Source organism: Ovis canadensis, chromosome 15, assembly GCF_042477335.2.
Source record: "Ovis canadensis isolate MfBH-ARS-UI-01 breed Bighorn chromosome 15, ARS-UI_OviCan_v2, whole genome shotgun sequence".
NCBI classification, from domain to species: domain Eukaryota; kingdom Metazoa; phylum Chordata; class Mammalia; order Artiodactyla; family Bovidae; genus Ovis; species Ovis canadensis.
The window spans coordinates 72,540,851-72,559,198 of NC_091259.1; the positions used below are offsets into that span (position 1 = coordinate 72,540,851).

At 36.8% G+C, this 18,348-nt stretch overlaps 1 protein-coding gene across 1 annotated transcript in view; it reads left to right on the plus strand.

Annotated features, from left to right (window-relative positions):
• Positions 1–14,893, plus strand: part of PDHX (pyruvate dehydrogenase complex component X) — a 72,715-nt gene extending 57,822 nt beyond the window's left edge. Inside the window, exons 8-11 of the mRNA XM_069554721.1 lie at positions 3,931–3,989; positions 5,602–5,760; positions 11,243–11,307; positions 13,745–14,893. Of these exons, the coding sequence (XP_069410822.1) occupies positions 3,931–3,989; positions 5,602–5,760; positions 11,243–11,307; positions 13,745–14,003 (542 nt within the window). The 3' untranslated portion in view covers positions 14,004–14,893. The remainder of the gene's footprint in view (positions 1–3,930; positions 3,990–5,601; positions 5,761–11,242; positions 11,308–13,744) is intronic.
• The last annotated feature ends 3,455 nt before the right edge of the window (positions 14,894–18,348 follow it).

The following is an 18,348-nucleotide window of genomic DNA, read 5'->3' on the forward strand; positions in this document are numbered from 1 at the left end:
TTTTAGAACATAAAAATATCCAAAACTGATTTAAGAATATTTTAAAGATATCTTAAGATATCACTCTTCTTTATACATTTTAATTTTTAGTTCATGTTTAAAATGCACTTTCATGATATTAAATTTGTATTGTTCCTCTCCCCAGTCAACTAAAACTAAAGGTGCTGAGAGACATAAACTTTTTAGTATAAACTGATGTTATTTTCTGTGTTTTTGATAGCAGTCATTCTCATGGGTGTATCTCCTTCATTTTTGAAAGATATTTTTGCTGGGTGTGGAATTTTAAGTAAACAGGTATGGTTTTTTTTTATTTTGTTTTTTCAGTAATTTTAAAGGTATCATTCCATTATCTTCTGACTTACAGAATATTGGCTGCCATTCTTTTTCTTTGTTCTCCTATGATGTTTTAGCAGCAGGACTGTTACGTGCTTAAAGCTTTTTATTTCCCTTTTTGTTTTTTTCACCTATTGCATTTATCCTCTCTGGGTTTCTCTGAGCTTATCTGTTTTGTGATTTGTGTCTTTAATTAATTTGAAAACTTCTAGATACAGTTATTTGTAACTATATCTTCTGCTTCATATTTTTTTCTCCTGTGAGCTCTAATTATAAATATTAGACATAATTCTAAAGCTTAGATATAACCTCCGTTCCTTAAGGGGCTCAAGAAAGTTACGATTTTGTAGTTGATCTTGCTTTTCCTCTCACCCTATTCCGATGGGCACAGCTTTCTCTTACGGCTGTCTATATCCTAAATGAAAGCAGGCCTGGTAAACCAGTTTAGCTGTAGACTTTCAAACCTGACAGATTCTAACAGTCCACGGAACCAAATGGAAAGCTATTTTAGACAGCTGATCAATAGTCAGAAAGTTAACCCTGGAAGCTCCCCTTGGTCTCAAATCAAACTTGCTTAGTTTTGTATAACGTAGAGGTTATTGTGGCAATAATTTTCCGAAGCAGTACTATTTCAGTGGAGGTATGGATTCATATAGCATCTGCATTGCCCAGATTTGGTTTATCCTTTCAATTAGGGATTTTCTGTTGAGTCTTCAAAGAGCCCACATGATCCATGCATCTCCACTCCTCTTTCTTATATGAGGTTATAATCTATAACATTCTGTAAGCATATTTCACACTGTTTTGTAACAATATGCAAATGAGAGTGTTTGATATTCCCTCACAGTGTATGTCCTACTCAATTCAGTTCAGTTGCTCAGTAGTATCTGACTCTTTGCAACCCTGTGGACTGTAGCACATCAGGTCTCCCTGTCCATCACCAGCTCCTGGAGTTTACTCAAACTCATGTTCATTGAGTCGGTGATGCCATCCAACCATCTCATCCTTTGTCTTCCTCTTCTCCTGCCTTGAGTCTTTCGCAGCATCAGGGTCTTTTCGAATGCATCAGTTCTTCACATCAGGTGGCCAAAGTATTGGAATTTCAGCACCAGTCCTTCCAGTGAATATTCAGGACTGATTTCCTTTAGGATGGACCAGTTCGATCTCCTTGCAGTCCAAGGGACTCTCAAGAGTCTTTTCCAACACCACAGTTCAAAAGCATCAATTCTTTGGCACTCAGCTTTCTTTATAGTCCAACTCTCACATCCATATATGGTTACTGGAAAAACCATAGCTTTGACTAGACGGACGTTTATTGGCAAAGTAATGTCTCTGCTTTTTAATATGCTGTTTAGGTTGGTCATAGCTTTTCTTCCAAGAAGCAAATGTCTTAATTTCATGGCTACAGTCACCGTCTGCAGTGATTTTGGAGCCCCCCCCCAAAAAATGAAGTCTCTCACTGTTTCCATTTTTTCCCCGTCTATTTGCCATGAAGTGATGGGACCAGATGCCATGATCTTAGTTTTCTGAATGTTGAGTTTTAAGCCAACTTTTTCACTCTCCTCTTTCACTTTCATCGAGAGGCTCTTTAGTTCTTCACTTTCTGCCCTAAGGGTGGTATCATCTGCATATCTGAGGTTATTGATATTTCTCCCAGCAATCTTCCACTTTGTGTCAAACGTCCGGATTTTCACTTGATATACTCTGCAAACAAGTTAAATAAGCAGGGTGACAGTATACAGCCTTGATATACTCCTTTCCCAATTTGGAACCCATCTGTTCCATGTCCAGTTCTAACTGTTGTTTCTTGACCTGCGTACAGATTTCTCAAGAGGCAGATCAGGTGGTGTGGTATTCCCATCTCTTTAAGAATTTTCCACAGTTATGTCCTACTCTGTTCTTAATAAAATGTTAGCAATGGTATCCTTTCTATATGTTTGAAAGGAATTTGGGGAAAACATCTTCTTTCCACATACTAGATTAGGGATGCCTATCAGAAATATAAGTGAAAATGTCATGTGACAAAATGTGTGTTTGAGATGAAACTCGAGATACAGAAGGATTTAAGATAAAATTTGAAGGAATCATTGTCATATAAATGGTATCTGACTGAAAGAGAGTGAGCAGATTGTGGAATAAAACCAGAAGAGTCTAACACAAATAGCAGAAAGAGAATGTGTTTCAAGATGAAGAAAGTGGTCAAATATAGGAGTATGATGAGGGTGGGAAATCAGGTGAGGACTGCCCACTAGGGCCCTAGATTTGGAAATCATCAGCTGGTAGGTGATTTGGGAAGTCTTCACTGGGGACACCTATGGATAGTAGGTAAAGTGAGAAGGATGCTGAGATACTTGAGCGATAAGCACAGTGAATTGATAAAAGTCTCTCAGCACTTTTATATCTTTTATATCCATTTGTTTTTCTGCTCCTAAAGGAGTTTTAAACAAAGATGTCTGTAGTTCTGGAAATCTGAACTATAAGAGCTGTGTATTAGAAAAGCAGCTGACAGTTACTATGACAGTTTGGCAGTACTTCGGTTTATGGTAATACATTTAATCCCTTTCTGAAATCTTAGCATGCCTTTGGAATGAACTGTTGTTCGTGTAAAATTCCATGATACTGTAGTAACTGGATTTGTGTATCCTCCACATACCATGACTAGATATTGATCTTAAAGTCTTTTTTCTAGAAGCCCATGCAATAAAGAATCAAATATAGTTTCCATTTTCCAACACTTTCATACGCACTGGTAAAGCAGAGGTATAAACCCAGTGCTTTTGTTATGATCAGCCCTTTGGAAAGGGAGGGGACCCCAGCTTTACCTTAAAATCGTTATGTATACTGGAAGAACATTGATTTAATTGAATTTACCATAAAACTAGTGAGAGACCTCGTATCATTCATTACATTAGGATCCATGCCAACATTGCTTCATCTTTGGCATTTACTATATCCTGTTTGGCTGAGTTAAAAACCAGCTCTTATTTAATGTAGTAATTTTAAATGTTTTTCATTGCATGCCTTGTCAGTAAAAAGAAATTTCTGAAAATCCCCCCCCGCCCCGCCCCGTGTGTGTGTATATATGTATACATATATATATAGATATATATATATATGTGCTTTTTTTTTAAGGTGATTGTTCTAATATAATCAGTGTATTATAACGAGTACACAGGATATGGACTTGAAAAGGATTTGGAAGAAAATGAATCGTCTTGTAAACTTCCTGCCTGGACATGCTGTGGACGGACAGACCATTTGTTATTTTAGAGACACAGGACTTGATTCTTTTTTTTCTGATTATGGTTGTCATGTATCTTTCAAGTACTTGTATATGATATCTGAGCAATTTAAAAGAATTGTAATCAGGACTGGGAGTAAACATTTACATTCATGGTTAATATTATTTATCCAAGACCTCATATAATGCAAATTTTTCTACTCAAGAAGTCTTATGACTAAGCAGACAAAGACCTGTAATATATTTTTTTTACCATTGTTTGTCAGTACAGTTCATAGTTTAAGTTTGAAATCATAATTGTTCATTTTAAAGTTTTATTTTGAATATTAACCATCATATGCTTATTTTTCTTTTAGATGACATTAAAGTATCAGTAAACGATTTTATCATCAAGGCAGCAGCTGTTACACTTAAAGTAAGTAGTAAAGCCCAGATAATTTTGGCTTCTAAAGTAGTCTCTAATTTTTTGGGCCAGACATTCTTCATTTGTGAGGATTTGTTTTGATTTATTTTCTTCTTTCATTTCATTATTATCTGTGAAGAATTTAAAATCCTCTGGAGGTTGGGGTTTTGTTATTTGGACACAGTGGCATCGTTGCGTAAAGGAGTTGAGCCTTGAAAGATGAAGAAGTGAAATGAGTAGTTGAACAGTGATGAAATGGAAATCAGTGTAGCATACCTGTGGGAAACCTAAGTGGAAATTCATCTAAAGAGAGTGGTCAGGAGTAAAATCAGAGAGATGGGGTGGAAGCAGATTGTGGATTGCTGTGCTCATATGACATGCTGGGAAGCTTGGATGTAACTTGGCAGAAAGCGATATTTTTTGCAAAGAAATTAGCTGTTGCTTTCCATTTTTCAGCATCATTTTCTCTTATGATAGTTCACAGCATTATCAACACACACTGTTTCCAGGCATTTAGTAATTTCTTCCATTTTTTTCATCCTCGGTGTAGTTGTATGTGTATTAAATATGTACATGCTCATATGTAGTATATGTTGCTGTTTTGGTTGCTAAGTCATGTCTGGCTGTTTGTGACCCAATGGATTGTAGCCTGCCAGACTTCTCTGTCCATGGGATTTCCCAGGCAAGAATACTGGAGTAGGTTGCCACATTACCATTTCCTTCTCCAGGGGATCTTCCCGACCCAGGGGTCTCCTGCATGAGCAAGCAGATTCCTTACCACTGAGCCACCAGCGAAGCCCCATATGTAGTATATAGCATATGTTAATGAAGCCTAGGAAATCTCTCTTAAATAGGAAAGTCATTTATTAAGGGTGTGCTACTATCTCCCAGGGCTACACTAAGAAGTCAGGTTCCCTTATACCACAGGAATAATGTGGTTGAATGTCACTACCCCTCTACCCTCTTCTCTTCTTCTCAAAGTCATGTCAGTCATCATATGAGGCAGGAAGGCTCACAAACATTAAATACTCCCTAGCAGTTAGGTTTGGAGAAGGCAATGGCACCCCACTCCAGTACTCTTGCCTGGAAAATCCCGTGGACAGAGGAGTCTGGTAGGCTGCAGTCCATGGGGTTGCAAAGAGTCGGACACGACTGAGCGACTTCACTTTGACTTTTCACTTTCATGCATTGGAAAAGGAAATGGCAACTCACTCCAGTATTCTTGCCTAGAGAATCCCAGGGATGGGGGAGCCTGGTGGGCTGCCGTCTATGGGGTCGCACAGAGTTGGACACAACTGAAGCGACTTAGCAGCAGCAGCAGCAATTAGGTTTAAGAAAAAAAGCCTTTTGTCTTAGCCATGATATAAAGAGATCAAAACATGTATGTATCATCAGAATTTCCTTAACCTTGCTTCAAAAAAGATAGTGTGTTTATTCTTCCCAAACATAAAAGTTATTTAATATAGAGGTACAACCCACTTTCTTCAAATCAAATTTTTATTTCTTTCCTTCAGTCTAGCTATATTCACTTTTAAAAATGCATTACATTAATTATTTTTCTCTAATAACCTTAGTCTAAAGCTCCTTCTTCAATAACATGTCTTTTTCTACTTATGCTTTCTAGCAAATGCCTAGTGTTAATGCAAGCTGGGATGGAGAGGGTGCAAAGCAACTGCCCTGTGTTGACATTTCAGTGGCTGTGGCGACAGATAGAGGTCTAATTACACCAGTCATAAAAGATGCTGCTGCTAAGGGTCTACAGGAGATTGCTGACTCTGTCAAGGTAGGTCTTAAGCAATACTATACTTGCAAAATGATCCAGTCACACTGTGAGATAGATGTGTGTGTGTGTGTGTGTGTGTGTGAGAGAGAAAGAGAGATTTTTGGTATTTTGAAATGATTATCGATGATGTATACATGTTTTTAAGTTTTGATCCAAATACAACCCATTTTAAGATTATTTTGCATTCAAACATTCAGAAATAACATGCATATTTAGGGCCAGCTGCATTCAAGCTACAGATGACTGCTTTATTTCCCAAAGTCCATGATTTGACCCTAAATATAATATTTTAGATAGATTTTAAAGTTAAAGCTAAAACTATATTTTTATTAAAGTGTTCACTTTTCACAGGAGTTTATTCTTAAAAGTTTATTCATTTCCTCTCTAGGGTTGAGACCACTGAAAGTACTTAGTATTCTGGAAGCAAAATTTTTGTTTTTTTCCCCTGGGCTCTAATATGGAAGAATCAGCTCTCACCAAAATCACTGCATTGAATACGCAAGAAACATACACAATAGGTCAGCTTTGACAGCCTTGATTAATTTCCAAGGATAATTTTTCGCAGAAGTATCCCAGGTCTTGAAGTGTTACCTTTGAAAATTTCAGATTCATTTAGATAAGTGATTCTTTTTCCATTTAACAAGGACCTGAGATATATGTGTGTGTGTGTGTGTGTGTGTGTGTAAAACAAGTTATAAGGGGGATTAAAAAGTAGAATATAAGACTTCTTTATGGAGCTGTATAAATTTGTAGACTTACTTACCCCAGATAAATAAATGAATGAAAAGTGTAAGTTGCTCAGTCATGTCCAACTCTTTGCAACATCCATGGAATTCTCCAGGCCAGAATACTAGAGTGGGTAGCCTTTCCCTTATCCAGGGGATCTTCCCAACCCAAGGATGGAACCCAGGTCTCCTGCACTGCAGACAGGTTCTTTACCAGCTGAGCCACCAGAGAAGCCCAAGAATACTGGAGTGGGTAGCCTGTCCCTTCTCTAGCAGATCTCCCCAACCCAGGACTTGAACGATGCTCTCCTGCATTGCAGGCAGATTCTTGACCAGCTGAGCTACCAGTGAAGCCCCAGTGAATGGAAGGTAATCTAATTTAAAATGCATAGTCTTGGATCTTAGAGTTAAATATAATTACAGGTGACCTTAGTGGAATTTGCGTACTTAGATCTTTGTTCCCTCCTCTTTGGAAAGATTTGCAGAGTGTTTTTATATATAAAAAAGGAACATTTTTAAAACTGAAGGGTGGTATTCAAAAGTTAAAGTAATAAAGGTTGGATTACTTAGATGCTGCACACCTTTTTTTCATGAACAGTTTTCAGCAGCAGTGAAATACATGTAATTTTAGTGTTTTTGTGACATTCCTATGAGATTGAACAGTAGAATTATAATTTCCTTTAACTGTAGAGTTAAAAATTAACTGTTATGGGGAGATTTCTTTGATTCTAACCAGTTTATCAATTTTATTTGTCTGAGCTTCCCATTCTGCCTGCCTCTCTCCCACTTCAAGATCGGTGATTAACACTCCACTAGGGCTGCCGTCTGTGGGGTCGCACAGAGTCGGACACGACTGAAGCGACTTAGCAGCAGTAGCAGCAGGGCTTCCCTCATAGCTCAGTTGGTAAAGAATCTGCCTGCAGTGCAGGAGACCCCGGTTTGATTCCTGGATCGGGAATATCCCCTGGAGAAGGGATAGGCTACCCACTCCAGTATTCTGGCCTGGAGAATTCCATGGATTGTATAGTCCGTGGGGTCTCTAAGAGTTGGACACAACTGAGCGACTTTCACTTCCTTGTCTTATCTTATAATGTACCAGACAGTAGGCTAAGCGCTTCACTCAATCTTAATAGCTTTATATCATAGTTGGAACCTTAACTTCAAATTGAAGAAACTGAGATTTAGCACTTTTAAGAAATTTGCCCACAGTGTTGCATCTAGAAAGCACTAGAAGTTGTTTGTTTAAACCCAGGCATTTCTCAGTTCAAATGCCACTTTCTTAGGCCTTCTGTGGCTTCCATAGCTAAAGTAGGTTCCTGAATAAACAATTACCCTGTTTATTGTCTTCGTATGGTTTATAAGTCTTTGAATTTACCTTGTTTTTTTATTTATCGACCCCTCTATGTTCCTGACACTCTGATGTTGACTGTCTTGTTCATTGCCATATATCTAATTCTGGATGGTACTTAGAAGATAATAGTTGCTCAGTTGAATAGTTGAATTTATATATTCAACTAGTTGAATTTATTTAAATTAAACTATATTCAAATAGTTGAATTTATTTAAAAGAAAGGTTTCAATAAAAACTATTCTGTTGGAAGTAGTTTTTCAAGGAATTTGTTAGACTGTGAATATCTATCCATGGACTCCAAGTTAAGAACGCCTGCTCTGAGTACTTCTTGATGCTTAAGAATCACAAGGTTGTCAGTGTGTGGGACTAAAGGCATGCCTCAGCAAAGTTCAGGTTTATATTTCCTAAATAAAGTAATATAGTAACAAGCTTTAAACTCCATGCTATTCTTCATTAATTACAGTAGTTTTAAGAGACCAAAGCAAAGTTTACCTCATTCAGTTCAGTTTAGTCCCTCAGTCGTGTCCGACTCTTTGCGACCCCGTGAATTGCAGCACGCCAGGCCTCCCTGTCCATCACCAACTCCCGGAGTTCACTCAGACTCACGTCCATCGAGTCAGTGATGCCATCCAGCCATCTAATCCTCTGTCATCCCCTTCTCCTCCTGCCCCCAATCACTCCCAGCATCAAACTCTTTTCCAATGAGTCAACTCTTTGCATGAGCTGGCCAAAGTACTGGAGTTTCAGCTTTAGCATCATTCCTTGCAAAGAAATCCTAGGGTTGATCTCCTTTAGAATGGACTGGTTGGATTTCCTTGCAGTCCAAGGGACTCTCAAGAGTCTTCTCCAACACCACAGTTCAAAAGCATCAATTCTTCAGCGCTCAGCCTTCTTCACAGTGCAACTCTCACATCCATACATGACCAGTGGAAAAACCATAGCCTTGACTAGACGGACCTTAGTCGGCAAAGTAATGTGTCTGCTTTTGAATATACTATCTAGGTTGGTCATAACTTTTCTTCCAAGGAGTAAGGGTCTTTTAATTTCATGGCTGCAGTCACCATCTGCAGTGATTTTGGAGCCCGAAAAAATAAAGTTTGACACTGTTTCCCCATCTATTTCCCATGAAGTGATGGGACCAGATGCCATGATCTTCGTTTTCTGAATGTTGAGCTTTAAGCCAACTTTTTCACTCTCCTCTTTCACTTTCATCAAGAGGCATTTTAGTTCCTCTTCACTTTCTGCCATAAGGGTGATGTCATCTGCTTATCTGACAGATGATATGATATTGATATTTCTCCCGGCAATCTTGATTCCAGCTTGTGTTTCTTCCACTCCAGCATTTCTCATTAGTAGCCAATAAATTTTTTGAATGAATTAGTAAGGCATGTGATATATTTTGGGCTTCCCTGGTTGCTTAGCAGTAAAGAATCCGCCTGCAATGCAGGAGACACAGGTTTGATCCCTGAGTTGGGAAGATTCCCTGAAGGAGGGCATGGCAACTCACTCCAGTATTCTTGCCAGGAGAATCTGCATAGACAGAGGAGCCTGGTGGGCTATGATCCATAGGGTCACAAAGAATCAGACATGACTGAAATGAATTAGCATGCACGCACGAGGTAATTTTAGAAATAGTTGCTAGTTAGCTTGTATTATGTCCTGTCAACGGGATGGTTCGGGGAACACGTGATTTGATTTTTAAGTTCACATTACCAGGAAATACCAATGAGGATTAGTTACTTTTAGAACCAGTGATACTCATCAGAATCTATCCTTATTCCATGCTCTCTTGAGTTCATTGACATGAATATCCTACTGATACGTTTTGGGTTTATAGAGATTTTTTAAAAGTACATTATGTATGCTTGCAGTCTGTTTTGTTTTGTTTTTTTTAATAATAAATGTTTTTTATTTCTTTTAGCCTGGTAACTTATCAGGATGTGTTGTGATCATCTGCCTTTAGAGAAAAGCTTTTAAAGTTCATATGATATGTGCTTATTGTTCAGATCATGTGAAGTTATATTGCTTAAGGCAGGAAAAAAATGCATTTGCCGATTGTTCTATTTGCGATATTCCAAGTACAAGTCTAAATTCATCTCTTAAGTTTTCGTTCCGAATCTATACAGTTTTGTAAGGAACTGTGTACTAATAACATAAAGCTGTAATTGATGCGTTTGGCAGTAAGTCACAATGATGTGTTGAGATCATTTTTAGGTTTTTACAGAATGTTTTATTTTTCAAAAATTGAATCATCTATGATTTAAAATTAAATAGCGATCAGTGGTAATTGTAAATGTATCTTTGTTATCTATATAATACGTCATATTAAATAAGCCCTAGATTTGTATCATCTACCCAATGACGATAGCTTCATTTATCCCTGCTCTCTAAAATAATTCCTTATTATTCATATGTAATGATTCAGTCTCTGTCCCCTTGCTTTTGAAGCATTGGAAAATAAAAATTAAGAGAAGTATGGTTAATTGCAAGTACAAGTAGAGAAAAATTCAACTGCTTTTGACTTTCAGAGTGTTATCTGTCTTTCCCTCTGTACGTTTTTAGACCTCAGCTTTAGGGTGACATGAAATGACTACATTTTTACATCCCTTGTAGCAGTGTAGACTAGGTCATTCAGGAAATGCTTTAGCTATAGGATCAAAAACAACAACAAAAAGTCCATTTTCTAAGGCTTTGTAGTTCCTCTTCTGAGAAATCATGTGAAATAATTCAAAAGAAACAAATTAACCAAATTACACCACTAGGAAAATGACTGAATTGTGGCAGGTGCGATCTTTAGAATGTTAAACAGACATTTAAAAAATCAGTTATAAAGAATGACAACACTGAAGCTGCTTGTAATATTGTGAAGTAAATATAAAATTCTGGGTCTTTTTAAACAACTATTTGAAATTAGTTTGTTATGGGTAAAAGAGAAGCAAATGCCAAAAGATGAAAGTTGATGTGCTGGTTGTGAGACTGTTGCCACTGAATAATTTATTTAAAAGGTACTAAATTAACAGAAAGAGCTCTTCTCATACTTTGTCTTGCAAGAAAAAAAGTCTATAGGCAAAGCAGAAAATTGCCTTGTATATATAAAGAATACTCAAACATTCTGCATAGTATACAAGATAATTCCAATATTTGAACAGTTTTTAAAGGGAAATGATTTTTCTAGAGTTTTGATTCACAGATTTATAGCTTCTTGGATTAACTGTGCTCTAACTTACTCATTTTTAAGTGTGTTAGAGAAAATTATATATATATAATTTTAAAATGTATATGTACATGCATATGTATATATACTCTCTTATAAAGTCAAGAGTGTACCCTATAAAAATATTTAAAGTGACAAAATCAGCTATATAATGTAGTGTTGGTTATCATGCTCTGTTTATATTTTTCTCAGGCTCTATCAAAGAAAGCCAGAGATGGAAAATTGTTACCTGAAGAATACCAAGGAGGATCTTTTAGGTAAAATTTAAACTCTTAATTATTGGTAGCATGAAACAGATGTAAGATTTATAAAGTACTTGTCAACCTGTTTTATTTTCTGAAACTTTTTTTAAAAATTTAAGCTAAATATACTTTAGACAAGAGAATATGTGAAAATGTTCTTCAGACTAGTTAGGCTTTCGTATTAAAGCTAGTAGAAAGCCATTAGGGTTAGCTGGTTAGCCCATTCAGATGTTCATAGAATGACATTCAGGTTCTGACATATAGTAAGTAGGTTTATAAACCTCAACTATTTTTTTTTCTACTTGTGATTTATTTTAAGGTTCCTTGGGGTTAGGTCCCTTGGGGTAAAATATCAACACTCTGACTCTTGAGTTATCATCAGGTCTATTCTTGTTTAAGTGTAATAACTTACATACAGTAAAGTACACTGAATGTAGCTGGAATGTTTTACAAAGTGAAGAAATCTGTGTAACCGACCAAAGCAAGATTATGAACATTACCTCCATGTCATAAGCTTCCCTTTATCTTTCCTAATTCTGACCCCCTAGAGGGTAACCGCAATTCTGAAAGTTATTACCAACGTTTTTGTTTTGCCAGTGTTGATCTTTGTATAAATACATATTCTTCAGTGTCTGACTTCTTTCATTCAGCATTAATGTCTGTGAGATGAGCTGTGTTGTGTGAAAGTCATTTGCTCATTCTTGCACTGTGGCATTGTGTAGTATTCTGCATAAATATGCTAGTGTCCATTTCCCTGTTGCTGGGCATTTGTGTTGTTCACAGTTTCGTGCTCTTACAAACGCTGATGCCATGAACATTCTTGTCAGTGTCTTATGGTGACTATATGTATGTATTTTTTTTTGTATAAACCTGAAAGTAGAATTGCTGGGTTTATGTCTTTAGTGGATTCTGCCAGATAGCTTTTCAAAATGGTTCTACCATTTTTTGCTTCCATCAACAGTGTATGAGAATTTCTGTTGCTTCATGTTCTTGTTAACTCTTGGTATTGTTAGGTTTTAGTCAGTCTTGGGGTTGTAGCCCACCAGGCTCCTCTGTCCAAGGGATTCTCCAGGCAAGAATACTGGAGTGGGTTGCCATTCCCTCCTCCAGGGAATCTTCCCGACCCAGGGATCGAACCTGTGTCTCATACATCTCCTGCTTTACCACTGATACCACCTGGGAAGCCCAAGGGAAATGAAAATTAATGATGTTGAATACTGTCTTCATTTATCTGTCAGCCATTTGGGTATCTGGTTACTTATCAGATAAAACACCTGCTAAAGTTTGTGTCTGTTTTTTAAAATGTGTTATAGGAGTTTCTTTTTCCTGATACACAGACTTTTTAGGATACATATTATTTCAAATACTTTTCCCACTTTGTACCTTGCCTTTGAAACTTGCCTGACGGTGTTTTTTAATGAACAGAAGTTCTGAGTTAATAAAATCCTATTTACCAGTATTTTTCTTTGTTGTTAGTACTCTTTTTTTTTTAAAGGTCAAAGTTCTCTTTTTTTCCCCATGTGGATAATTAATTGACTAAATGTCAGTTATTGAAACCATTACTACTCTATAGCATTGAGAAGGTAACCATGTTTGGTTCTTTTCTGTATTCTCTCTCCTTTTCAGTTGGTCTGTTTGTCCTTTGCTTGCTTAATGCAAGCTAACTGTAATTTTTGATCTATGACAGTGAAAGTCTTCCAGTTTTGTTCACCATCAAGATTGTCTTTCCTGGCTTTGTATGTCCAAATAAAATTTTAAATCAGCTTGTCTTTTTTCATACACACATGCAGTGACCTTGCTGGGATTTTTGTTGGGATTGCATTGAATTGTTTGATCAATTTAAGTTTAAGGAGAATTGACATCCTTATAGCATTGAGTCTTCTAGTGAATGAACATGGTATATACCAGTGTTTACTTAGTTATTTGATTTCTTTCAGCTGTATTTTGTAATTTTTTGTTTATGGATCAGATATATGTTTATTAGATTTAGATTTTTTATACTATTATAAATGGCATTGTATTAATTTTTTCTAATGAAAGCAACTTGTATATAGATACAGATTTTTACATTGACTTATCTAGTGGTTTAGCTAAATTCACTTACCTTACTCGTTTATCTGTAGATGCTTAGATTTTCTTTGTACACAGTCAGTTCATCTTCAAACAAGGTTTTATTTCTTTTTTCTAACCCTTATACTCTTCTAGTTCTTTTTTTCTATTTCTTGCCATATTTCTCTGCCTGGGGCTTACAGTTCAGTGCTGAATATCTGTTTATATTAGATACAGTATTTCTGTGTTGTTACTTGCTTTCTTTTTGATACTATAGTAAATGGTATTCTTTGGTCTTTGAGTAACTGGGCACAGGTTTTCAGTAAAGTAAAAATGTATGACTCAGGGAAAGGGTTCTTTGGTTAAAGACATACCACGTTCAGAGCTTTTTGTTTTCCCCTAGTATTTCCAACTTGGGGATGTTTGGCATCGATGAATTTACTGCCGTGATCAACCCTCCTCAGGCCTGCATTTTGGCGGTAGGGAGATTCCGACCTGTGCTGAAGCTCACTCAAGATGAAGAGGGGAATGCCCAGCTGCAGCAGCGTCAGCTCATAACGGTCACCATGTCCAGTGACAGCCGGGTGGTAGACGATGAACTGGCCACCAGGTTTCTGGAAAGTTTTAAAGCAAACCTGGAGAATCCTCTCCGACTTGCCTGATCCTCAAAGATAAGAAGTTGGTCTTTGGCTTAGTTAATTGTATTGCTGTTACTGAGAAATACACTATAGGAAAACAATTAGGTATTTAAGTATGAAGTGGGTGAAATGTGTATTTATTTAAGGTGAAAGAGTTTGACCTGCGTTGTCTTCATTTTCATTTGGGTTTGATGTTATGGAAGTAAATAATAAACTGTAACTAAAAGAAGAGTGAGAACATTTGGTTAGTCAGATGCATCCTTAGTTTAACCACTGGTGCTGTACTAAAGGGATGTTAAGCTAGATGTGAATTAAATTAGATGTTTGGCTCAGTGGAGCATTTTAGGATATTTGAGGATGTATGATAAACTGTAAAATCAAAAAATTTTAGAACTCTACTTGTGTTGGAATTAGAAGTGGTCTTCAAAGAGATACCCATTATTGTATCAGTGGGACCTCACTTTTACAAGCACTGCTCTAGATATACTTGAACAATTTAATATGTATAGAAGTTTATTCTGGATACTAGTAAATAAATAAGAATCACACTGCATTAGGGGTTGTGGCAACATTATTGAATTTTTTATGTATATAAAGCCATATGTTTTAAAGTGGTTTTTATCAGTCTTATTTTACACTTCCATGACACTGTGAACTTAAAGAAGAAGAGTTTTTTAAAAAATTAATGATGAAAAAAGAGACCAAAATATTTGTTTTGATAATGAATTATAGTTAAAATATCTAAAACTTCAGAAATAAACTGCTCGCTTACCTTCATACTGAGTTGGAATATATTAAAATAAATCATGTAATTTCCTGCCAAACATTTTAATTTAGTGTTATTTGAATACAATGTGTTGTTAATACATTTTAATCAAGTTTATATTGTGCAATAAACTATAAGAAAATATAAACATTTCTATTGTATTTTAAACATTAGGGCACAGAAGTTTAGTACCTTGAAATAGATTAGTAATTTCCAGCTTCAGTGAGATCCTACAGAAGGAGAGAAGAAATTTAAAATTACAGTTAACCCGTGAACAACTCAGGTAGGTAATGGTGGCCCGTGTAGTTGAAAATCTGTGTTTAAGTTTACAGTTGATCCTCATATCCCTGGTTCTGCATCCGGGAAGTCAACTAAATGGGGATTGGGTTATAGTAGGTATTACTGAAAAAATTCCATGTGTTAAGTGGACGTGCACAGTTCAAACTCATGTTGTTCTGGGGTCACCTGTAATATGACATGAGGAAAATAATGGATGTGGAATGTAAAACTTCAGAAAGTTCTGAAGAGAAAGCCTGTCAAGCAGGTGAGAACTATCCTTTTTATTCCATTGGTAATATGAAAGTTTGACTACTTCTTGTGAAGGTTAGAACTTCTTTTAACAACTCTGCTACACTTGACAGGCTAACTAAACCTGGAATTGGATGGATTTAATTTACCAGTGACTCCCAGTTACTTGTGGTATAAGCTGTATGTTATGACGTGATGAACTACTTATGCTATAACAAAAGAGCTTCCTAAAATAATTAGAGCCCCAATGTATCAATTGCTAAGATGCTTAATCCACTTACTCAGCCATTCTTTAAAAATAGTCTTCAAAACTTTTGTCATATTAACAGTTATACTAAAAATTGTAAGCAAATGCTGTTTTCAAAATAACTTTCATAAGTCACATTATTTTCAGTTCATTTTAACTGAAAAAAATTTTTTTCTTCTAATTTTTATGTCTGAAGAATAGAGCATGAGGCAGCCATAAGTGACCCTTGGCCTAGAGTTGTGCTTTGCCAATGGACTAACACTCTTCTGTAGTCATGCCTGATCAGTAGCCACTACACTGATCAGTAGTCACATCTGTTTCCTGGTAGGTAAAGTGGGTGATACTTGGCCCCGCCTGCCTTTCAGAGCTGTCCTGCATTCCACAGGAGAGATGCTCCATAAATTCAAGACATTTTAATTCTTCATGGACATCACAGCCAAACTTTTCCTATAATCAGTTGCTTCTCATGGCTTGAGTTCTCAGCTGTTGGTATAGATGCTCATTCATTCTGACTAACGGTGTTTTCTCTAATATATCTATACTGCCTAGGTTTATGGAAGGGTCAGAGAAATAACACTGATTTGAGAAAGAGGTGTGGTGTCCTTACAGAGAAAGCGATGGCACCCCACTCCAGTACTCTTGCCTGGAAAATCCCATGGACAGAGGAGTCTGGTAGGCTGCAGTCCATGGGGTTGCTAAGAGTCAGACAAGACTGAGCGGCTTTACTTTCACTTTTCACTTTCATGCATTGGAGAAGGAAATGGCAACCCACTCTAGTGTTCTTGCCTGGAGAATCCCAGGGATGGGGGAGCCTGGTGGGCTGCCATCTATGGGGTTGCACAGAGTTGGACACGACTGAAGCGACTTAGTAGCAGCAGCAGCAGCATGGTGTCCTTGATTGGGATGGTTACAGAGAATGAACTGAGTGCTATATGAGCAGGCTATCTTCCACATTTTAAATTTATTTATAGTACTGACAGGATGTGAAAATGAAACTTTATACGTGTTGTGTTTTGTTTTCCTTTCTAATTTAAATAAGGGTAATGACCAAAATGTTGAGAAGACTGGTAAGGGAAAGGCAACACATATTCCAGTTAACACTTGGGCATGAAAATATCAGTGAATATTAGAACTGATAAGTCAAAATGGCCCTGCTTCTCCCTGACTGCAACTTGTACTTAACATTTTCAGGCACAGTTTGCTCACTGACTGTTTTCTGGCCAATTAAAATCTTTAGTATGCTGCTAGCCAGACTCTTTTGAAACATTGCTAAGAAATTGATATGTACTGGTCTGAGTGTACATATCAAATGGAACTTCTGCTTTTAGATTTTTTTTTTTTTCCTTTTGGCATTTTGGACTTAATTTCACAGTAAATTGTAAAGGCCAGATATCTGGGCATTATGCTAAAAGTAAAACTAGTTTCCTAACTGTTATTCAAAGATAGGTGGTGCTGTGAGTTAATACACTGAGAGTATGGGAGGAAAATAAAAATAACAATTCTTAGTTTTCAAGGAAAATGTATCCTCGTTACACATTGCATCATGGTCAAGTGAAGTGATGAGATAAAAGAATGAAGTGTGCTGCAGGTAAGAATTAACCATTATTTTAAATGTGACCGGAAACTTGTTCACTTTTGGAAAAGGAAGCAACAGTGTAGAATCACTTTCAAGTTAATTTGGCCGCAATATATAAGATCCGTTGATTAGATTCTCTGCCAGGTCAGGGGCTTTAACGAACGGAGAACTCAAGAATATTTGACGTGTTCATTTGCGGTGGGATGTTATGAATATTTCCTAAAGGAAATCAACCCTGAATATTCATTGTAAGAACTGATGCTAAAGCTCCAATACTTTGGCCACCTGATACAAGAGCCAACTCATTGGAAAAGACCCTCGTGCTAGGAAGAATTCAGGGTGAGAGGAGAAGGGGCTGACAGGATGAGATAGTTGGATGGCATCACTGACTCAATGGACATGAGTTTGAGCAAGCTCTAGGAGACAGGGAAGCCTGATGTGCTGCAATCCATGGGGTCACAAAGTTGAACATGACTTAGTGACTAAACAATAACAGTATTATGAATATGTGGGGTAGGTGTGTGCTGTCAGGTAATGCAGTAACAGTGATGCAGTTTCCCAGTCCAAAACAGAACCTTCCATGGCCCTCATCACCAGTGAACAAATGGTTAAGATTCTGATAAGTTATATACAGCAAATGCTATATTTCAGGAAACATTTTGACTTTATAAATGGGAAACGCAGCAATCTTCTATTAAAATCATTTAAAATACTTTTGTGGATTTTTAAAATTGTTTTCTAGCATTTGTATTGATCTCAAGAGAAAGAGACTGCTAGGTTTTAAGGATTTGTGGTTTGGCTACTTGTAATATTGAAGACACTGTTTAATTGAAATTTAAGGTATAAAGATGTATTTTGAAAAACCATTAGCCTCTATTAGTAGCAGTCTTTGACTTCTTTGATCATATAAAATTTACTTTGACATTTTATCACTTACCAGTCTTTTTTAATTTATTTGTCAGCGCCAGTGTTAGCTGCAGCTCACGGGATCTTTGGTCTTCATTGCAGCAGGCAGTATCTAGTCGCAGCACTCGAACTCTTTAATTGCGGCATGTGGGATCTAGTTCCCTGACCAGGGTTTGAACCCTGAACTGGGAGCTTGGAGTTTTAGCCAGTGGACAACCAGGGAAGTTCCTTACATATATTTTTTGCAACAAATCCAAGCAGGCTTTTCCTTCCTAGCAAAGTGTTAATAGCTACTTTTTAAACTTCTAATTTAACGTATGTATGGTATATACAGTTAAGAGAAACT